The sequence below is a fragment of the Montipora capricornis genome, chromosome 13, assembly GCF_036669925.1.
Source record: "Montipora capricornis isolate CH-2021 chromosome 13, ASM3666992v2, whole genome shotgun sequence".
In the NCBI taxonomy this organism is placed as follows: Eukaryota; Metazoa; Cnidaria; class Anthozoa; order Scleractinia; family Acroporidae; genus Montipora; species Montipora capricornis.
Window position 1 is genome coordinate 39,898,748 of NC_090895.1, and position 18,297 is coordinate 39,917,044.

Sequence of the window (18,297 nt, forward strand, 5' to 3'; positions counted from 1 at the left end):
TCGAAGACTAGTAGCTTGTACCCAGGCCTTTTTGCTCATATCTGTCTTCCGGGAAAAAAAAATGGCGGACCGTCTTCACGCCATAAAATGCATCTCAATTGCTTTTGTAGTCAATTTTTACTTTTGTCAGCGGAATCCAGTGGAGGCAAACACCGTTAGCTCTTCAACTATTCAATCTACAGTGTCAAGCTCTCATTCTGTTGAAGTATTGTCAACTGTAGCGCCCACAAGAACCTCATCAACAAAGTCAGGGGAAGATAGAGTCATTAAGCAGCTTAATACATATATGGATTGCCCAGATGGAATGAAATGCAATGATCTAGTTGCTTCCTGTCTAGAATGTAATTTCAATACCTCGAACTACTCGTGTGTTTACGGGGAAATCAGTGAAGTAGAATGCAAGCCAATTAGCTCTACAATAAAGTGTACGGTAAGAATATTATTTTGTTTACAGCAAAACACCCACTCAGCAACAGTTTAAGGTCGTCTTGCTTGTAAAAATATTCGCTACTAAACTTCTCTCGGGGGAGCAGGGGTGGCGCAGTGGTGAGAGCCTCCCACCAATGTGACCCGGTTTCGATTCCCAGATCCGGCGTCATATGTGGGTTGAGTCTGCATCGAGAGGTTTTCCCCTCTCCCAAAAAACCTCAAAAACGAACATTTGACTTGATTTGCGTTAATTGTTAATTTCAGTTTACAGTGTCCCCGATTAGTGCTCTAGCGCTAGAACAACTACACACTTAAATAAATTAAAAGTTCCTTTCCTTTCCTTTCTCCAATGCTTAAAGCTCCCACAAATGTCACACTGAAAGCATAGTGTTTAGGTTAAGGTTAGCATTTTTGTAAAGGTTTGGGTTGTTTGAGCTATGGTATCCTTCACCCCCTACCCCCACCCCCAACTGCACACCCCCGACCCCCCGAAAATTCAAGCGGGTTTAAGAGTGGCAAATATTGTTAGTGACAACATGGGTGGTTTAATGTACTCTCGTGGTGCATGAAACATAGCATAATCTCATGCTTGGTCTTACAACAGAAATAACCCCATGATTTTATTTGTGTCACATGGGCACAAGCTTCACCTGGTTTCTGTAGCATGAAATGACTGAGAGTATTACTACTGCCCCCTTGACGGGATGCTGGTCAATTGCAAGATTATCTATTCCCCCAGTACATGTATGTCTGATACTTATTTATACATCTGGGTGGAGAGACAGTGTGGAACAGGTTTTGTCTTAGGGCCGATTTACACGGTACGACTTTGTCGCATGCGACAACGGCTTACGACAGGCCCACGACATGATTTACAATTGTTGTGTACGTCAGAAAAAATGTCGTATCATTTTAAAACATGTTTTAAAACGCTGCGACAATCGTAAGTCGTGTCGTAGGCCTGTCGTGAGCTTGTCGCATGTGACAAAGTCGTATCGTGTAAATCTGCCCTTAGGAAGCAAATGATTGTGATGATATACATGTAGTTAGGTGTTGAACCAGCAAACCAGAAAATGTGAGAACAGCACACTAATAAACACTTCACCACCTTGCCATCTCTTTTATTCTGTTCTGTTCTGTTTAAGTAAAAGTTGATATACAGCTGCCTTTCTTACGTGTACATTCTGTTGTTCCCTTCATCCCGTCATCCCCACACTCACAGAGTTTGTTTTTTGGTTTTAATCAGTTAGTAGAGGGCATTAGTCCTCTATACTAACTAGGTTTCATTGCACCATTCTCCCCAACTTTACTGAACAATGCTTTATAACATTTTTGCTATCAAGAAGCTCTTCCTTAGTTTTCTCTCCCTTTCTCTCTGTTAAATATTGTTTGTTGCTGTCGATTTTCAGGGAGATAGGAATTTCAACAAGACTTTTGATTGTAGATACTGCTACCAAACGGATCCCAAAGAATACAGTTGTGAGAAAAAGGCTAACTGCAAGGTATAAGCAGTATTTCAGCATTTCATGGTTTACTTCAAAATAGAATAATAATATTAAACACTTTACTTGTGCCTTTAAGGTGGAGCAAGAGAGCATGTCTCGAAAAGGTGTACATAGTCACCTCTGCTTCAATGAATTCAAATCATTTTTCATGAATCTGGCTTGGCATACAAAGATACACTGGTGCACGAAACTGCTTGAAATTCAAACCTAGGATTGAAGGGAAAATGACATCATAGACTCATCCCTTTAAGAATGCAGCTTGTGTATCAGAATGCAATATATTATATTGCAAACTATGCAAGACACGAGTTTGATGGTCTGAAATCCCAAAACTTCTGCGCTGCATGCTAAATTGGTTGTGTACCACTACACGCACAATGCAATTCTAAGTGATCTAGTCTTTGACATAATTTTTTTCTTAGATCAGGCTCTCAAGATTTCAAAGTAAGTTATGGCAGACTGTTAAATGAAATAATAACTTATAACTTGAAATGAATGCTTAAAGCTTTGCGGGTCTAATGATAAGCAAATGTACATGTAACTTTAAAAATTAATTAAGCAAAAGTTTAACATCATGGAGTTTGAAAAAAAAAGAACTATGTACATGTACAAGGCTAAAAAGGTCATCATAGGGGTAAAAGGAGTTTATGAACAATGGATGCAAGAGAAGGCCTAAAGTTAATATGGGCCTCATCAGAGAAAATTGAAAGGATTCATAATTCAGCTGGGTAAATGGGGTACCTTACAATAGCCCTTTTCACGGTTAGTTTTTCTCATTTGCATTACAATGTAATCTAACGTGGATGGGAGGCAATTTTGGGTTAAAACTACAAAATAGCCCGAAATTGCCTCACATACATGCTGGATTGTATTGTAATGCAAATGAGAAAAACTAACCGTGAAAAGGGCTATTCACGAAAAAAAGAAAGATAAAAATAAACCAATCACAGCTGTTGATAAAATGAATGATCAATTGCTGCAGAGCGCTCTCTTATGCTGAATGATCCACAAGTCAACATTGTACATCATGTTATACCTTCTTAAGTGACATTAAATTTTGGAACACAAAGTGAAATGTTTTTGTATCAGAAAGTTGCACTCTCTGATTTATTTGAGCTGCTTAACTTAAGGTGCCCCTAATCCCAAAATATTTTTTGTCTTAAAATGAATCTTTGTACCTGTTCGAAATGCATTGTGGCCATTTTTTTCCTTTTTCTGACAAATCTCGCCTTTTTATAGGCTTCAAAACTTGTGAAAAACTAAGCATCTTTTGTTCACGACCGAGTCAGAAGGAGAGTGGGTCTATTCCTGATTTGACGTCATGAGCTATTTTGCCTGCATGTTTACAAAGAGTTAAATTAATGCAATGTATATCACTTTGTGACATCAAATCAGGAATAGACCCACTCCCCTTCTGACTTGGTCGTGAACAAAGGGTTAAGATTAGGGTTAGAAAAGCTATAATAGGAAAGGCAGGATTGTTAGAAAAAGGAAAAAAAGCCTGCAACGTGTTTTGAACACGTGCAAAGATTCATTTTAGTGCAAAAAATATTTTTGGGGTTAGGGGCACTTTAATAGGGGAGAATCAAAGGACCAGTGTTTTCTGAAGTCAGTTACGATGTTATTACAGTTATCAAGTACTGTATATGTAATTGTCTGAACAGGTGGTATCAAGCCCAAGAGAGAGATACGAAACAGTGTGTACAGTAAAAGAGAATATTCTTTGCTTAGGTGAGTCTTGAGCTGTTCTTATTGATTGTTCTTGTTAAAGTACTGCATGTACATGTAGTAATATCATTGTTGTGAAGGAATGTTACAGCTCCATTATCTGCAAGACTGAAGAACTTCACTCTTGATTAAGAAAAATCTTTTTTTTCTGGAAATCTCACTCTAAAATGTGTTAAATTTGTAAAAAATTTAATTGCTTGATGCATTCAAAAGTAATAATTCAAACATGTTCATTTTGACAGGAAACAGAATATCAGAGCTTTCTGTGAAAAGGCGCTGTCTTTAAGAATAAGAAATTAGCAACTTAAAATCGTTTACAGTTATTACTATTTTGTTTTACTGAATTATGATATAGGTAACAGTTAGGACTGTTTATTTCATTGTCCCTCTTTTTAAGGTAACCGAACATTTCCAAAATTACTGCTATGCAACTGGACATCAGGATATCGATGGTCAACTTCAGTATTATTGAGGTACTTTTTCAAACAATAACATGAATAAATGTTGATGGGTTGTTAGTCAACAAAACATTTTCAGCAGCCTTGAAATCTGCTCACAATAGCCGTTATTCACGATAGCCGCCATGTTGGTTTTTAAATTGTCATGCAAATTAGCCATGTCTTATGCTGGGGGGTAAACATTGGAAAAAAAGCAAATTGCGGAAAATCGGATCGTCGAAATATCGAGATAACATTGCTAAAAGTACATTTTAGAATTTAGAATTAAGTACCTTATCATAATTTTATATCTTTTGATTGCCTCCGACATTTTGACTTTCTACTTTGTTATCTGCTAATTTTTCACTAAAAAAACATCGAAGTAACTTGTGTAATCGATGTATTTTACTACTTAGCTGATCAACATTCAATGAATGTGAAACAAATCATCTGTGTGGCTAAGATGTTCGTTATAACCTCTCGAACTTGTGTTGTTTGCCCCGTCACAAAAGTGTTGCTAATTTGCATGATAATATCAAATCCAACTTGGCGCCCATCGTGAATAAGGTCTATTGCACAAATTTCTCATGCAATTTGCATTAATCCATTGACTCCTGAGAGTGAGACTTGACAGATTTTACTCTCTATTTAACAAGACCCTTCACCCTCAAGGGCCACAGGTCAATAGCCCATTCAGCGAACTAATAATTGTTTTAGTATCACCCAACTAGTTGGACAGGAAAGGCAATAATAAAGTTAGCAAATGCAAGTTCAAGAGTCAGGATGTCTTAGTGGTTATCAACTGTGCCTTCCACCTCTGCGACCCGGGTTCAACTCTCGGCGCCGAGATCGTATGTGGGCTGAGTTTCAGTCGATCTCAACCTGACCCAGAGGGTTTTTCTCTGTTTACTCCGGTTTCCCCCTCAGCAAAATCGACTCCCAGCCTATTCCATCTGGCTGTGGTGCTGTGCTTCCCGGTCATACATGGTTCATGTTCAGGGGCCGAGCACCTAGCCAGCAGCACAGCTTCTTTGGTCTGACCTGGTTGAGCCGCGCCCTTAGCAATTCAGTCTTCGACTGCAAGTAAGGGCGTTTAGCAGGTCAGGCATTCACCTGAAAGAGAGTGTCACGCTTTTTCGCTACTCGAGGACTATTACTAATAGTCCTCTAGTAGTGTAGCCAATTAAAATGCAGGATTTGCATTAGTCCACTGGTTGGGTGATACTAATACTTTTTTATCTTTTACCATCAACTAGGAAATAACATTTTAAAAAGTGTTTTTTTGGCCAGTTCAATGTACAGAAATGTAGGGTATTTGGTTGAGGAGTTTGAGGATGGGGAATTCTCTGTTTCTGTGTGCCAGGGTTTTTAAAAAACTGATAAGAATACCAACAATGACAAGAGAAACAACAATGCTATTGAAAAGGATGGTGGTGTCAGTGATGATTACCATGACTATGGCAATGACATGAAAGGCAAGATCACATCATTCTGAATGTTTAACAATGTATCAGCGTTGGTACAGGTCATGGAAAACCTGGAAAGTCACAGATTTTTATGGTTGGCCATTGAAAGTCATCGAATTTATAATTATTGATAGTAGATTAATCATTGCAGTTGTCAAAGCAATGATATAATGAAACAAAGATGAGTTTCTATCAAACAATTGGAAGTTTGGCGGACAGTGGTTGTTAACTTATTCAAATTTGAACTGGGTTATGTCAGAAAATATCCTAAGTCATGAATGAAAAGTCATGGAATTTCAAGAGCTTAAAAGAGTACGAACCCTGACTATAATTATCTCGTATCCAACAAGTGTGAGTGAAATAATAATATGTTTTGTTAAACACACCCACAAATTATGAATAAAATCTTCCCTACTTTCTTTTGTAAAAACACAAAAACTTGCAGTATGCGTACAGTAACTGGTATTTGTAGAGCCTGGTATAATAGCTTTTATTATTCAACACATTATGACAATGTCCAAATATGGTTTTAGCACGCTCAATATTAGTCGTGCGTAATAAACGTATATCCTGCGATATACGTAATTTTGTGTGTCGGGGAGAAAAATGGTAGTTTTTCCAGCTTTGTTTTCCCAATAAACAGAAAATTGTGCTTTGTCATCGATGTGTTGAATAATAAAACAATTATCCTGCTCAATCTTGCAGAATATCGCCTGATTTTAGCTGACTTGGCCTATGGCCTCGTTGGCTAAGTATCAGGTGATATTCTGTGCAATTTCGCAAGATAATAGTTAAATATACCACATGGCTAAGCAAATCAAAACACTATGTAGAATTCCATTATCCAATGATCTTGTTTTGAATAAAAATTATTACAAGAGTGAAGGGAATGGAGAGAACCTGGAAAACAATGAAGGGAAGCTCCTTTTGACTTCATAGTACAAACAGACCATTAAGTACAACAGTGGAAATCAGATGTAACAATGACATAAGCTAAGATTGCAAATATGGTTTTACAGCGTAATGTGCCTATGGTAAGGATAATGAGGTAGTTGATGGAAACAGGTGAAAGGGCAAAATTAATAAAATCCTGAGACCAAGCCAGGATTTGAACCCACACATTCTGTGACACTGGTCGCATGCACTACCCATTGAGCTACAAGAATTCCTGGGGGGCTGGGATGGGAAGCTGTGATAATTGTCTCTGTCTCTCCTTTGATATCGAGTGGAGGGGAGGGAGACAGGTACCTGACAATCAGATTAACAGCTTTTCAACCCTTCCCTTTGGCCCCTTTAACGGGAACATAATTTTTGAGGGGACCTACAATATTGTGGATGTTCCCCGAGGGGACCCCATTGCTGAGTAAAATCGTCTGGCGTTAGACAGAGTAAAATCTGTAAGTGCCACCCTTGGGCAGGAAATGGGTTTTGATGTCAGATGATTTTACTCTTCAATGGAAAATGGGATTAAGGGGTTAACAAAATTTAAGTCCAATCAAATGTCCCTTTTAACAAAGTACCCAAACTTGAAGGGTGCTTTTAACCTGTCAAGAAGCTACACGAGCTTTAAAGAAGGTTCAATAACAAATGTGCATTCAAGTTGAAAAACTGACAGTTAACTAAAGAAAAAAAGTGTGCCATGAACTTTGATCATTTTTCACATGATTGATTCTTTTCAGTTCATTCTCACACATTTCTCCAGATGCTTAGTGGATTGCTTTCGGATTCCTTACATCTGTGATTTACTTAATGAGATCTATTTCAGGTTGTCTGCATTGTACACTGTACTTTCTTCTTAAATTTGCAGCTTGACTCTTGGGGGCTTTGGAGTGGATCGTTTTTACTTAGGACATTGGAAAGAGGGCCTTGGAAAGCTCTTCAGCTTTGGAGGCTTAGGGGTGTGGACCCTTGTGGATCTCATTCTTATTCTCATTGGATATGTTGGACCAGAGGACGGCTCACTTTACATATTCTAGGTTATACAACATGGATAAGGAAATATGGGGGACACTCAGAGAGCCATTTGAGCTCCCAAGGTTGATCTATGCACTGCTTGAAATGTGGTTGTCCACGTGGTACACCTGTATCTTGTCAAGAAAGAGAAATCAGCTTGGAGTTTGGATGAATTTGTATAATAATTATGCTTTAGTTGAGGAAGTTTCAAGTGACTAATGCAAAAGTGAATCCCCTGGTTTTTTTTTTAATATCAGTGATCAAACACAACAAGAAGTGAAATCAGGGACTGATCAGTGAATTATTTCCTTGGAATACTGTGATCTGTTACACTGTACATAATGTACATACATACATACATAATGTAGGTGCTAAAATTAATAATAATCCACTTCGTTACACGCATTTCTTATGGCATTATTAAAATCTATCTGGCAGCAGTAAAACAATTTCCATACTGAGTTTGGCTTTTTCCTGCCTCGTGGGTGTATGCCCCGCCTTTTCAAAACCCTCCCTGGAATTTAAACTCTCTCTTGGTGCTGCAAAGCAGGCTCACCTTCCCATTACCATTTTAAAGGGAGACTATTAAAACAGTGCTGGTCAATGGCAAAAATAAGCTCTTAAATGAGAACATTGTGTCAAATAATGTTCTGATCCCTTACTCACCTACATGTAGCCTGTGTAGCTTTTATTGCCCAGAGACAATAGGGAGTTTAAGAAACCATGACGGCTATGGCAACGAAAACATCACTTCAAAATATAAGTTTGAGCTATTTTAAGTATTTCATGATTATTCCACTTTGTACAATATGGGCGAAGTGTCCCATAAGAGGATTAATACGGACGGATTTGAAGCAAAGAGTGAGACTGAAAGATTCACTGTAGTTTGTCCATGTTGCAGTCAAAACCTTAAATTTGGTCATTTCACATAGTAGTTTTGACGAGTACGGGAGATAATTGTTAAAAAATGTGTGCCGCATGTGCAGCATGATCATTTTGGTTCTTTAACTAATAATATTACTGCTTTTTGGCGTTGTCGTTGCTGTAGCGGTCATCGTTACCTAAAACTCCCTAATCTAATGCAGTTAAATGCAGAAAAATGCAAAGAACTTAGAATTGACTTAAAGAAGTTTAAATACTCGTTTGTCCCAGCTAGATGGTCAGGATTTATCCGTTGTTCGGTGCGCCAAATACAAGGGCTAACAATTTGTGTGATCTTAAGTGGAATAACCACATTTAAAGTGATACAGTTAAGAAGGCAACTAAGCGACTATTTTCTCGTACTCCTTCGTAGGGTTGGTGTGTCCAAGAGCAACATGGTCCAATTTTCCTGTACGTGTATTAGGCCAGCCTTAGAATATGCCTTGCAAGTTTTTCACCATGTGCTCCCAAAGTACCTTGAGAGGGTACAAAAGCATGCACTTTCAATAGTGAGATGACACTACTGCTATGATGAAAATTTAGCACACTTTAATTTACCTAGTTTATGTAACAGGACACTCAATGCCACAAGCTTTTCAATGCATTTCTTGATCCGTCCCACTGTATGCACTCTCTTTTACCTAGTACATGCGTAGGTTCAACATACTGAACATTAAGTCTGGTCGCTATAACAAATCTTTTTGCCACAATGTCAACTAGCCCTTCAAGCATTACAGTTTTGATGATTTTTTATTGATCTCTAAACTATTCCGTTTTGAAAATATTTTTATAATTGTAAATTTTTAAAAGTACTATTTGTATTAATGTTTGCTACATATTATGTATACATGCATATATATATTTAAAACGGTTGTAAGCTAAGTAATTCAGCCATTTGGCTGCATATGAGGTATCTATCTATCTATTTATCCATCTATCTATCTACACATGGGAGTAAATGGATGGTTGCTTAGATGTTTTGGCTGTGAGTGAAAATCAAAATTACTAGTCCCCATTCCAGTCGCAGCCAAAACCATTGTACTTGCGAGTGTTTAAATAATCCTGTGATTAACTATCCCACCAGCCACGCAGGTTATTACTCGCCCCAAAACTTAGGTAGCATTGCACACCAGTTTTCATAATATAGCAGTGAACTTTAATAAATGAATCAATGTTATTTTGTACACATGTACTACAGTTACACCTAAATCAAGGTAGCTACTACAACAAAAATACCTTATACACAATCACACATACAATGTACTGATATCCTGTAGTTAGAGTTTATGAAATGACTCATAGTTGCAGACAACAACCTAAAAGGTTTCTAACAATCATGACAAAGTGAAGCTAGACAAAGGAAACAAGGTCTAAATAGACTTTCTCTGATTGCTTGTACTGTTTGAAGAATTAATTTAATTTGACACTATGTTGCCTAAAAGTTCCTCTATATTTTCATCTGTCATGGCAAAAAAACATGAAAATTGCCTTTGGATGGCCATCGTTTGTGTTTATATTAAAACGAACACAACTAAAATCCCATTGCAGTCTGAAAACTTTGCTCATGTCAGTTGAGGAACCTTTTTGGCTGGAAATACAATACTGATCCTGGGTTAGAGGACTGCATGACAAGCCAAAATGGGTAATACTAACAACACAGATAACAACACTTAAAACTGATTTTACAGGTACTTGTGCACAAAAAAACATTTGGAAAGAAATGGTTTTTTTTTTATAGAAGCTGTTATGAAGATGGTATCTGATCTTGAAACAAATTGGAATTGTTTTACTTTCCTACAATGTACTTGGAATCATTAAAATAAGTGAGTTGCCCAACTTCTGGTAAATACAATCAAGTTGAAACTTCATTCAGCAGATAACTTTAACATCTGGGAACTGCCATTACGATGAAACTTCACGATTCAACAAACTTATCCGAGGCATTAGAAAACTGTGGAAGGAATGAAAATAATAATGATAGCGATTAATGATAAATGGCTGTGGTCAAAGATGAAATGAAGGTTTCAGTAGACCTTGTTACTGTACAGGAGACTTAGGAAATTAAAGCTACAGTAATACGAGCAACAAAAATGTCCAACTTTTCTCGCAACATTGCTGCGAAGCTAGTCGAAAAGCGATGTTGCACGTTTTACATCCCACACACAACTTGTCTCTCAACAAAAAAATGTGTTGATTTTGTTGCAGAAAGTAGAACTGACCTCTACTGTCTGCAAAATGCTGCAGAAGCGTGTGACACATTTTTTGTTGCAAGACAGCTTGTACGTGGGATGTATTTACGTGCAACATCGCTTTTCAACTAGTTTCGCAGCAATGTTGCACGACAAGTTGGACGTTTTAGTTGCTCGTAAATACTGTATGATGGTTGGTACTGTACTGTATCACATTTGTACCTGTTAAGGCTTCTTGTGCAAAATACTTGACATCTACATCAGCATCAGCATTCAGTTTATCTAGGACCGGTTTGATCTGTGATTTGATGGTACTGCAAGTAAAAATGCAGTGAATTTAACACGTTAGTTCTGTACGTTCTTTTTCTTATTGCACCAATTTTATAAGAACATGTTAAGACTTCGTCTGTGGCTCAACTTTCAACAGGAAAATAATTGCCATTGAATTACTTATGGTGACAAGTTGAGTCAAATATAATGTATTCTGTAAATGCAAACCCTGAGTTTGGACCACTCTGCTTCCTCAGGAAGCTACGTAGCATGAGAAAGCAAAATGGTAAGAAGTAAAAGAAAAGGAGTAGTGGTAGTCAGGAGCTGACATAGTAAGATAATGGTTTGACACTGACTAGTTTTTTTTTTTATGTTTAGTGCAAGACGTTTTAGCTGGTGCTTAAGCCTTCATCAGTTGCAATATAATGATGCAACTGATGAAGGCTTAAGCACCAGCCGAAACGTCTTGCACGAAACATCAAAAAAAAAAAATTGTCAGTGTCAAACCATTATCTTACTAAAAGAAAAGGACCTGGCTTATTTTATTCACAGTGACGGTCCCATTTCAGTCAAAAAGAAAACCACCATAGGACATACAAAACACAGATAAGCAACTTTAGGAGTTGCAAGCTAAATCCAGGCATGAATGGGATTTGAAACCATGACCATGTAATTTCTACCAAATGAGCTACCATGACAGCTGGGAGCTCGTCAATATGCCATTTTACAGTTGCTTGCTCAGTGAGCTAGCCTATGAATAACTGCAAGCCTGCCAGTGACCTTGTATTGATAGAGACCTCACTCCTTTTATCGTGTAAATTGCATTGTTGTGATTCTAATATTAGTCTACATTAACATAAGCATTGAGTTTCATCCAGTTGCTACAGCTCCAAAGGGTAATGGCATCAAGACTGGATTGGATAGTCGAATTACTATTTCTTGCTAGCACTTCTGAAAAAGAGACATCGTCAACGTACTTCCAAATGCATGATTCAGGTGTAGTGGCGTTCAAATTGATAACCATTACAAGGAACAAAACTGGACCAAGTTTTGCTCCGTGGGGAACACAGGCTGTTATCGGAAGCCAATCAGAAATTGCATCAGATAGTTTTACACGTGTTGGCGATTTGTCAGGAAGTTTGTGATCCACGGTATTAGGGATCTGCAAACTCCTAAATCCAAAATCTTTTCGATTAGTAAATTATATCCAATACTGTCGAAAGCTTAGAGAAATCAAGGAAACAAAGGTGGAGATGATGATGACCAGGGAAATCGCAGGTACGAGAGTCAAGTATGAATCATATCAAGTAAACAATACATTGTGGAGGTTGCCTTCAGGCATCCAAACTGATTTGGGTTGATTTTACCCCTTACATCCTCTATTAACCAGGTGACCACAAAATTCTCAAGGACCTTGGACAGACAAGCAGTCAGTGAAATAGGTCCAGTGTCGACAGAGATGCTGTTAAAACCACCAAAGACAATTGACTTGAAATCAATGTTCCAGGGACAGTGTATTGAAATGTAAGGCCCAGACACAAATTCTTAGTGTGTTTGTGCTCAAAGCCACCAGGCAAGGCCATCTGCTTTGGGAACTTTAAGAATACAACCCTTCTTATGTAGGTGGCTTTCACACTTGCAGTAATTTAAAACAAATGACTCTTCGTAGCTGTTCTGTGAATACAAGTTAATAAACTGACTGTCCAGGCCCCAGTTGTCCAAAGGGTGGGTAGTGCTATCTACTGGATAAATCACTATCCACTGGATAACTCAATTGGTTTTTCTAGTGTTTATCGGCTGGATAGAGCTATCCATCTTTTGAGCTACATGTAAGTACTTACTTCTCGTCCAAGACGGGTGCAATTTTTTGCAAAGTTTTGGCAACATTGAAGCGCACATTTGCCACAGAATCATCAGCTAAGCCAATCACAACTGGAAGCATGAGCTTTACAACACTTTCAGATCCCATGACTTCAGCTAGAACCTACAACAAGATGGTTCAAAGTTAACAAGATCAACATTAACATAAGGGTGGGGTTTCCAACCCCTTGCCTCCCCTCTCTATTATATATGTTTAACAGCAATCCACTACTTACATTAACTGAGTATAATGTAGTCAGCCGGTGGAGGTAGTTCGGATTTGTTGCCATGGACAGCACCTTGGGGATAACTTGACTCTGAAGAAAGGGGTAAAAACAATATAACAGACATAAACAGATGTTATTTGCTGAATTTTTTCAGTCCCAATGGACTTAAAAAAGACTTCACAATTTTCTTTAAAAAACATAACTGTACCTGTTTTAAGAATGCATAAAACAAAGGATCTAGACTAATATTTCCCAAGCTCTGCATAAGATTTGGTGGTTTTTGAGCAATTGGGAAAAAAAAGACCTGTCTATAATTATATGGCAGTGGTTGCACCCAAATTTTCAAGAAAATTAATTGCCACAGTGATTGTAAAGACAATTGGCACCACCAAAACAAAATTTTTAGGGCAGTCGTATTTCACCTCCCAAGGGGGTGGATACGACTCCCCTAAAGATGACTGCCTGGGAGGCTATTGGTACTACTGTTACTCAAATATGACAGCACTTCATAACTTCTGAAAACAAAGAATGGATTTTTCTCACCTGGGCCCATTCAGCACCAAATTTTTCCACTAGCTTTTTCAGGTTCTTTGCAGCCGCTTCTCTGATAGCATACACTAAAAAGAACACTCAGTATTAACAGAAAGCCATAAGGATTTCTGGTATTAATCAAGAATTTTCATGGCCTCACAAACATGTCCGCAAATCAGACTGCAGCTGCCATTTGGCCCCACTTTCGCTCATTTTCATGAGATTTGATTGTATACAACGTGACATTCTACAGCTTAAAGCTTGCAGGGCTGTGTAAACAAATCAAAATAGACTAATGGCATTGAGAAACCTAACTAGAAGGAGGTATCCAGTGTCTGCTTACAAAGAGGGGCAGAGATGAATTGCTACAACCTAAGACAAGTTCAGCTGTGGGTAAGAGTGTGATGCATGTAAGTCAGGTGCCAGTTATTCAAAGGGAGGATAAGTTACTACCTGTGCAATCTGTGTTTACAGTATTAGTAGGATATTAATTTTTTTGCTCATGCAACCTGTGAATGCAAATACATGTACTCTAAGCACAGCTAAGAGGAAATTTGTGTATGAAACCTTGGCCATCATTTTAATACAGAGCACTCTGGATAATACCTGTCCACCAGATAAAGTTACCCAGCCATGAAACAACTGAAGCTACATGCCGGTGTACTATCCATTGGGGCAGACCACCCCCAGTTGTTTATAAAGAGAACATCAGGATGAACATGAAATTTAAAAGTTTTACCATGATCTACCAGCCACGTCATGCAGAGGCTGTTCAGCTTCTCATCAAAGAACTCAACACCCTGCAATCACCAAAACCAAAATAATGTTAGGGAAAAAGCGATACATACAGTGTAAACTGCTGCAAGGGAAGATGGCTCCTTCAGAAGGAGAAGGTGCCAACAAATTCCTTCATTTTTTTTACAGCATTGATGCACATGCCAAGATAAATTCAGACAAGTATCAGGGAAGGATACATGGAAATCCTTGGCCACATTGCCACGTCCACTGCACCCCTCCCCACTTCTAACCCCATTCCCATCCCCCCCTCCCCCCTTTCAGACAGTAACATGCTCCCATGCCTGGGGAGGGGCCCCACTAGGAGGTCAAAATAAATGTCACTTGTCTGCCTGGGGTCTCTCGTTCATATGGCCACTTTTGCTTCTGTCACTACCTGTCACAATTATTTCACAGCAGTGGTCAGACTGTTTCTCATTTCACTTGGCTCATTATGCTATTTTTTAGTTCGGTGTCCAGGGTTTTCAATAAAATTTGAAGTAGGCAGCTGGTTTAAGGCTAGTAGCCGACTGCATCATCCAAGCAAGGGCGCATCACTTCGTCTAGGGGGACCTGGGAGCATGCTCCCCCAGAAAATTTTGAAATCTGGAAGCTCTGAAATGCGATTTCCAGCGTCCTGGGCGACAATTTGAGTACAAAGTTAAAGGAAGATTTCTTATCAACAGCGACAGTGAGTGCGCAGTTACGCGAAGAAGCAGCGAAGAAAGATTTGGAAAATCATTTCAAAAGGAAAATTAACGATTTAAACGTTGTATGACGTTTCGGCAATTTCATGTCATCATTTTTTGCGCGTTTTTTCAAGCGCCAATTGAAACATTTTTGTTTGTCTAGACAAACCGCAATAATTTTGTTCGGTCAACATGAGAAATCATTTCAGTCGAACGATTGAATATGTCATTTTAATCTGAGCGAACAAAAAGGCTTAACCAATGAAACTAAAAGAAGCATTTACTGTTTTGGTGGAAAACAAGTTTTGATGCAACGATTACTCAATAACAACCTGTTTTGCAGAAAACGTCTTGATATGTTTGCGGAAGTAACTGAACGTAATTGAATTACGTAAAAAATCTGATTAATTATTTTGAAATTGAGGTTTAAATAAAGTACATTCAAGTCCATCAAAAATGAATTTTACTTTAGGTTTGAAGGAATCCTTCAATTAATTCAATTTAGGGGGAAAAATAGCCGACTTCTCTGAGCGAAATAGCCGACGTTTTTGGTCGACCGTCAGTGCTTATTGAAACCCCTGGGTGTCCATCATCAGAATTCACTTCCGGCAGGGTCTTACAATCCCTGAAATTCAACAATTAGTCCCAACGTAAAATTTAAAATGCTTTGAAACGTACTAAAAACCTAAGAGCTGCTGGATGTTCTGTTGGAAACCAGATTTTGATATTGGTGATGTACTGAAACTGCATTTGTCGGACTGTGTAAGAATTTAAATAATCAGTTGAGATAATAATCTGAGTTAGATAATCATGACAACGGTGATTTTACCAAAGGGCCAGTTTAAATAATTACTTAAAACCCCACATATAGCTGAAATCACAATGGGCAATGAACATCAAGACATACCAACTGACTGGCGAGCAATGGCATGTATTCTATGATCGCAAGTCGAACACGCCACTTGGTGTCTCCTGCAAGCTCGAAGATAGCCGGAAGTAAAGACTGCGACAGCTGATTGACACCAATCACTACAGAATAAAGAAAAATGATCAAGCTTGAGGATGTGCCATAGTGTGCAACTGTTTAAGTTTTGTAAAACAAATTAATGTCACTGTTTTAAAATCTTAGTCATCTCACCTTGATTGACACAATCCAAGTTGGATATAATATTAAGTCGCACCTCAGGAATCTGAAAAGGTAAGAACAACCATCAAGCATTCATTTAGGGCATGTTCAATTGACCCAATTCCGGAATAAGAATACGTGGAGTGATGATTTAAAACAGTATGTCTGGCTTTTTGAAGCAACAGAGGATAATAAAGATATGTTTAAAATAGCATTTTAGTCGGTATTTGACAGTTTTGATGTGAATCTCAGTAAAAACGAAGGAATTCTAACTTCTATTTCATGTATTCCTATTCCAGAATACAGTCAATCAAACGCACCCTCAGTACATTTACTTGAAAATGACTATTTGATAGCTCCCACTGACAATAATTCATCATAATCCAGGTTTACAGAGACACAAAACACAAACAAGCATTCCACTCAGGTGCCAAACAAGGTCTGAAGGATGAAGAGCCTGGAGCAACGGTCTCATTCTGTTGTTGATCATTACCACCCCATGTGCACCACCACACTGCAAACAAAGTGCAAGAACTTTACCTCATCTTTTAACATGGTGAGGAATAAAGGAAGAAGGTGTTCAATAGTACTGTAAATGGAAACACAACAAGCAAACAAAAGTTAATGTGGATCACTGTACCATGTTGCAGACATACATGTACAATGTTTAAGAGTTGTATTACCAACATTCTGTTTTTGTAGGAAGCATTTATGTTTGTTATTTAAGTTTTAAAAAAATATATTTGAGCAAGACTGTACATGAATCAGTAGGAAATTCCCCTCGAGCAAAAACAACATTTTATTTGATTGTTAGTCTCCCTGCTTAGTAGGCCAGTTGTGCTCAGCAAAATGCACTTGAAACTTTCACTAAGTACCCCCATTAAAAGGGCAGAACTGATTGCCAACTGGATGTGATGATAAAGATACTCACTTATCATTTCCTAACAAAGGTGAAAGTCCCATTATTACTGATGCTAAAGCAGATTTTACATGTCGCTTTGGATCCACTACCAGCTCCTGCAAAACAGAAAGCAACAAAACTCATTGGCACTTGCAAAATAATCTGCAATAAGGAGTGAAATGTTGTAGTGGTGAAGTTGCCATCATTTAACATGCTTTAATTGAGCTTGATTTCCTGACATGCAGCTATATTAATGAGGACATAGTTTTTTAGTGAGTGACTAACCCATTGACTCCCAGGGTTTCCCCATTGACGAGTAAAATCGTTTGGCGTTAGACAGAGTCTGGCCGGTTAAGGCCGGTTTGGACGTCGAAGGGGTAAGTTCGATCCTCTCCACAAAAACCACCATTTACAAACAACAGTTCTAATTTGGATTCACTAGATCAAAAGTGACTTCGTAGACAAACAAAACAATAACAATCATTAAATGATGGAAAAATTATAACATACCTTGACACAAGGAAGTATATTAGTCATTAAGACTTGTTCACGAACGTCTTCAGGTACTTTCTCTGCAAAATCTGGTAAAAGAGACCAAGGAAATTTCACTCAACTTGTAAACTATAATAGCAGTATACATTGCTCAGTTACTCTTATTGCTGGTAACTGAGCCTTTTTTCTGATTGAAAAAATAATGCTAAAACTGGTACTGTGCTGTTGACTTGTTTTGACATGACGACATTTTTGCAAAACCTTATACTAAAATGACGACAGTATCACGTATTTCCCGCCAAAATGACGTTGGTTTGCACATTCTCACTGTTGTTCTATGAAAAAATCTTGTACTCGTAGTCCTTCTCATCCTAGAATCTAAAGCTCTCTATTGTGTTAAATGTATCCAACCAAGTATCTGTTGAATTACATTTGTATTGAAATGATTGTTGTTGCCTTGCCCACAGCTATTTTCTTACAGGAAATTATAATCTTGTTTTAGGCAGACCAAGAAGTACACATATAATTGTTGTCTTGGAATTCCAGTCAGTAACTCTTTTGTTGTAACTGTCACTGGAGGTGAATTAATCATACTTTGCTGCTTACTTTTCAAACAATCCTGGTTTCCTATTCTCAAGACAAGGCTGCTGCCTAATGGTCACCCAATCGCCTTATTTGCAAGAGCGGGCAATCAAATTTCTGAACAAGTAGCCTGAACGACCACCTTACTTGATTCATCCTCACTTTCTTGTAAATTTGATCCCAGCTGGAATGAATTAATTCTGGGCTCCTGAAAAAA

General features: G+C 38.2%; 2 protein-coding genes across 2 annotated transcripts in view; one reads left to right on the plus strand and one right to left on the minus strand.

Moving 5' to 3' along the window:
- Positions 1-45: 45 nt before the first annotated feature.
- Positions 46-7,973, plus strand: LOC138029957 (TM2 domain-containing protein 3-like). The gene is made up of 5 exons (XM_068877799.1): positions 46-430; positions 1,839-1,931; positions 3,599-3,665; positions 4,060-4,135; positions 7,373-7,973. Exons 1-5 carry the CDS (start codon positions 62-64, stop codon positions 7,539-7,541), a joined length of 774 nt encoding a protein of 257 aa, XP_068733900.1. The 5' UTR covers positions 46-61; the 3' UTR covers positions 7,542-7,973.
- Positions 7,974-9,572: 1,599 nt separating this feature from the next.
- LOC138029956 (serine/threonine-protein phosphatase 2A 65 kDa regulatory subunit A alpha isoform-like) overlaps positions 9,573-18,297 on the minus strand; it is a 29,486-nt gene continuing 20,761 nt past the window's right edge. The window contains exons 12-22 of the mRNA XM_068877798.1: positions 17,517-17,587; positions 17,037-17,122; positions 16,646-16,694; positions 16,118-16,169; positions 15,887-16,008; positions 14,256-14,316; positions 13,529-13,602; positions 12,995-13,075; positions 12,740-12,882; positions 10,851-10,942; positions 9,573-10,390 (exon numbers count right to left, since the gene is read on the minus strand). Coding sequence (XP_068733899.1) covers positions 10,383-10,390; positions 10,851-10,942; positions 12,740-12,882; positions 12,995-13,075; positions 13,529-13,602; positions 14,256-14,316; positions 15,887-16,008; positions 16,118-16,169; positions 16,646-16,694; positions 17,037-17,122; positions 17,517-17,587 — 839 coding nt within the window. The 3' untranslated portion in view covers positions 9,573-10,382. The remainder of the gene's footprint in view (positions 10,391-10,850; positions 10,943-12,739; positions 12,883-12,994; positions 13,076-13,528; positions 13,603-14,255; positions 14,317-15,886; positions 16,009-16,117; positions 16,170-16,645; positions 16,695-17,036; positions 17,123-17,516; positions 17,588-18,297) is intronic.

Excerpts from the sequence above, each read along its gene's own strand:
- LOC138029957 (XM_068877799.1), top strand. The coding sequence starts at position 62 with ATGGCGGACCGTCTTCACGCCATAAAATGCATCTCAATTGCTTTTGTA. Across the intron at positions 431-1,838 it reads GCTCTACAATAAAGTGTACG|GGAGATAGGAATTTCAACAA; the intron begins GTAAGAATATTA and ends GTCGATTTTCAG. Across the intron at positions 4,136-7,372 it reads TCAACTTCAGTATTATTGAG|CTTGACTCTTGGGGGCTTTG; the intron begins GTACTTTTTCAA and ends TTAAATTTGCAG.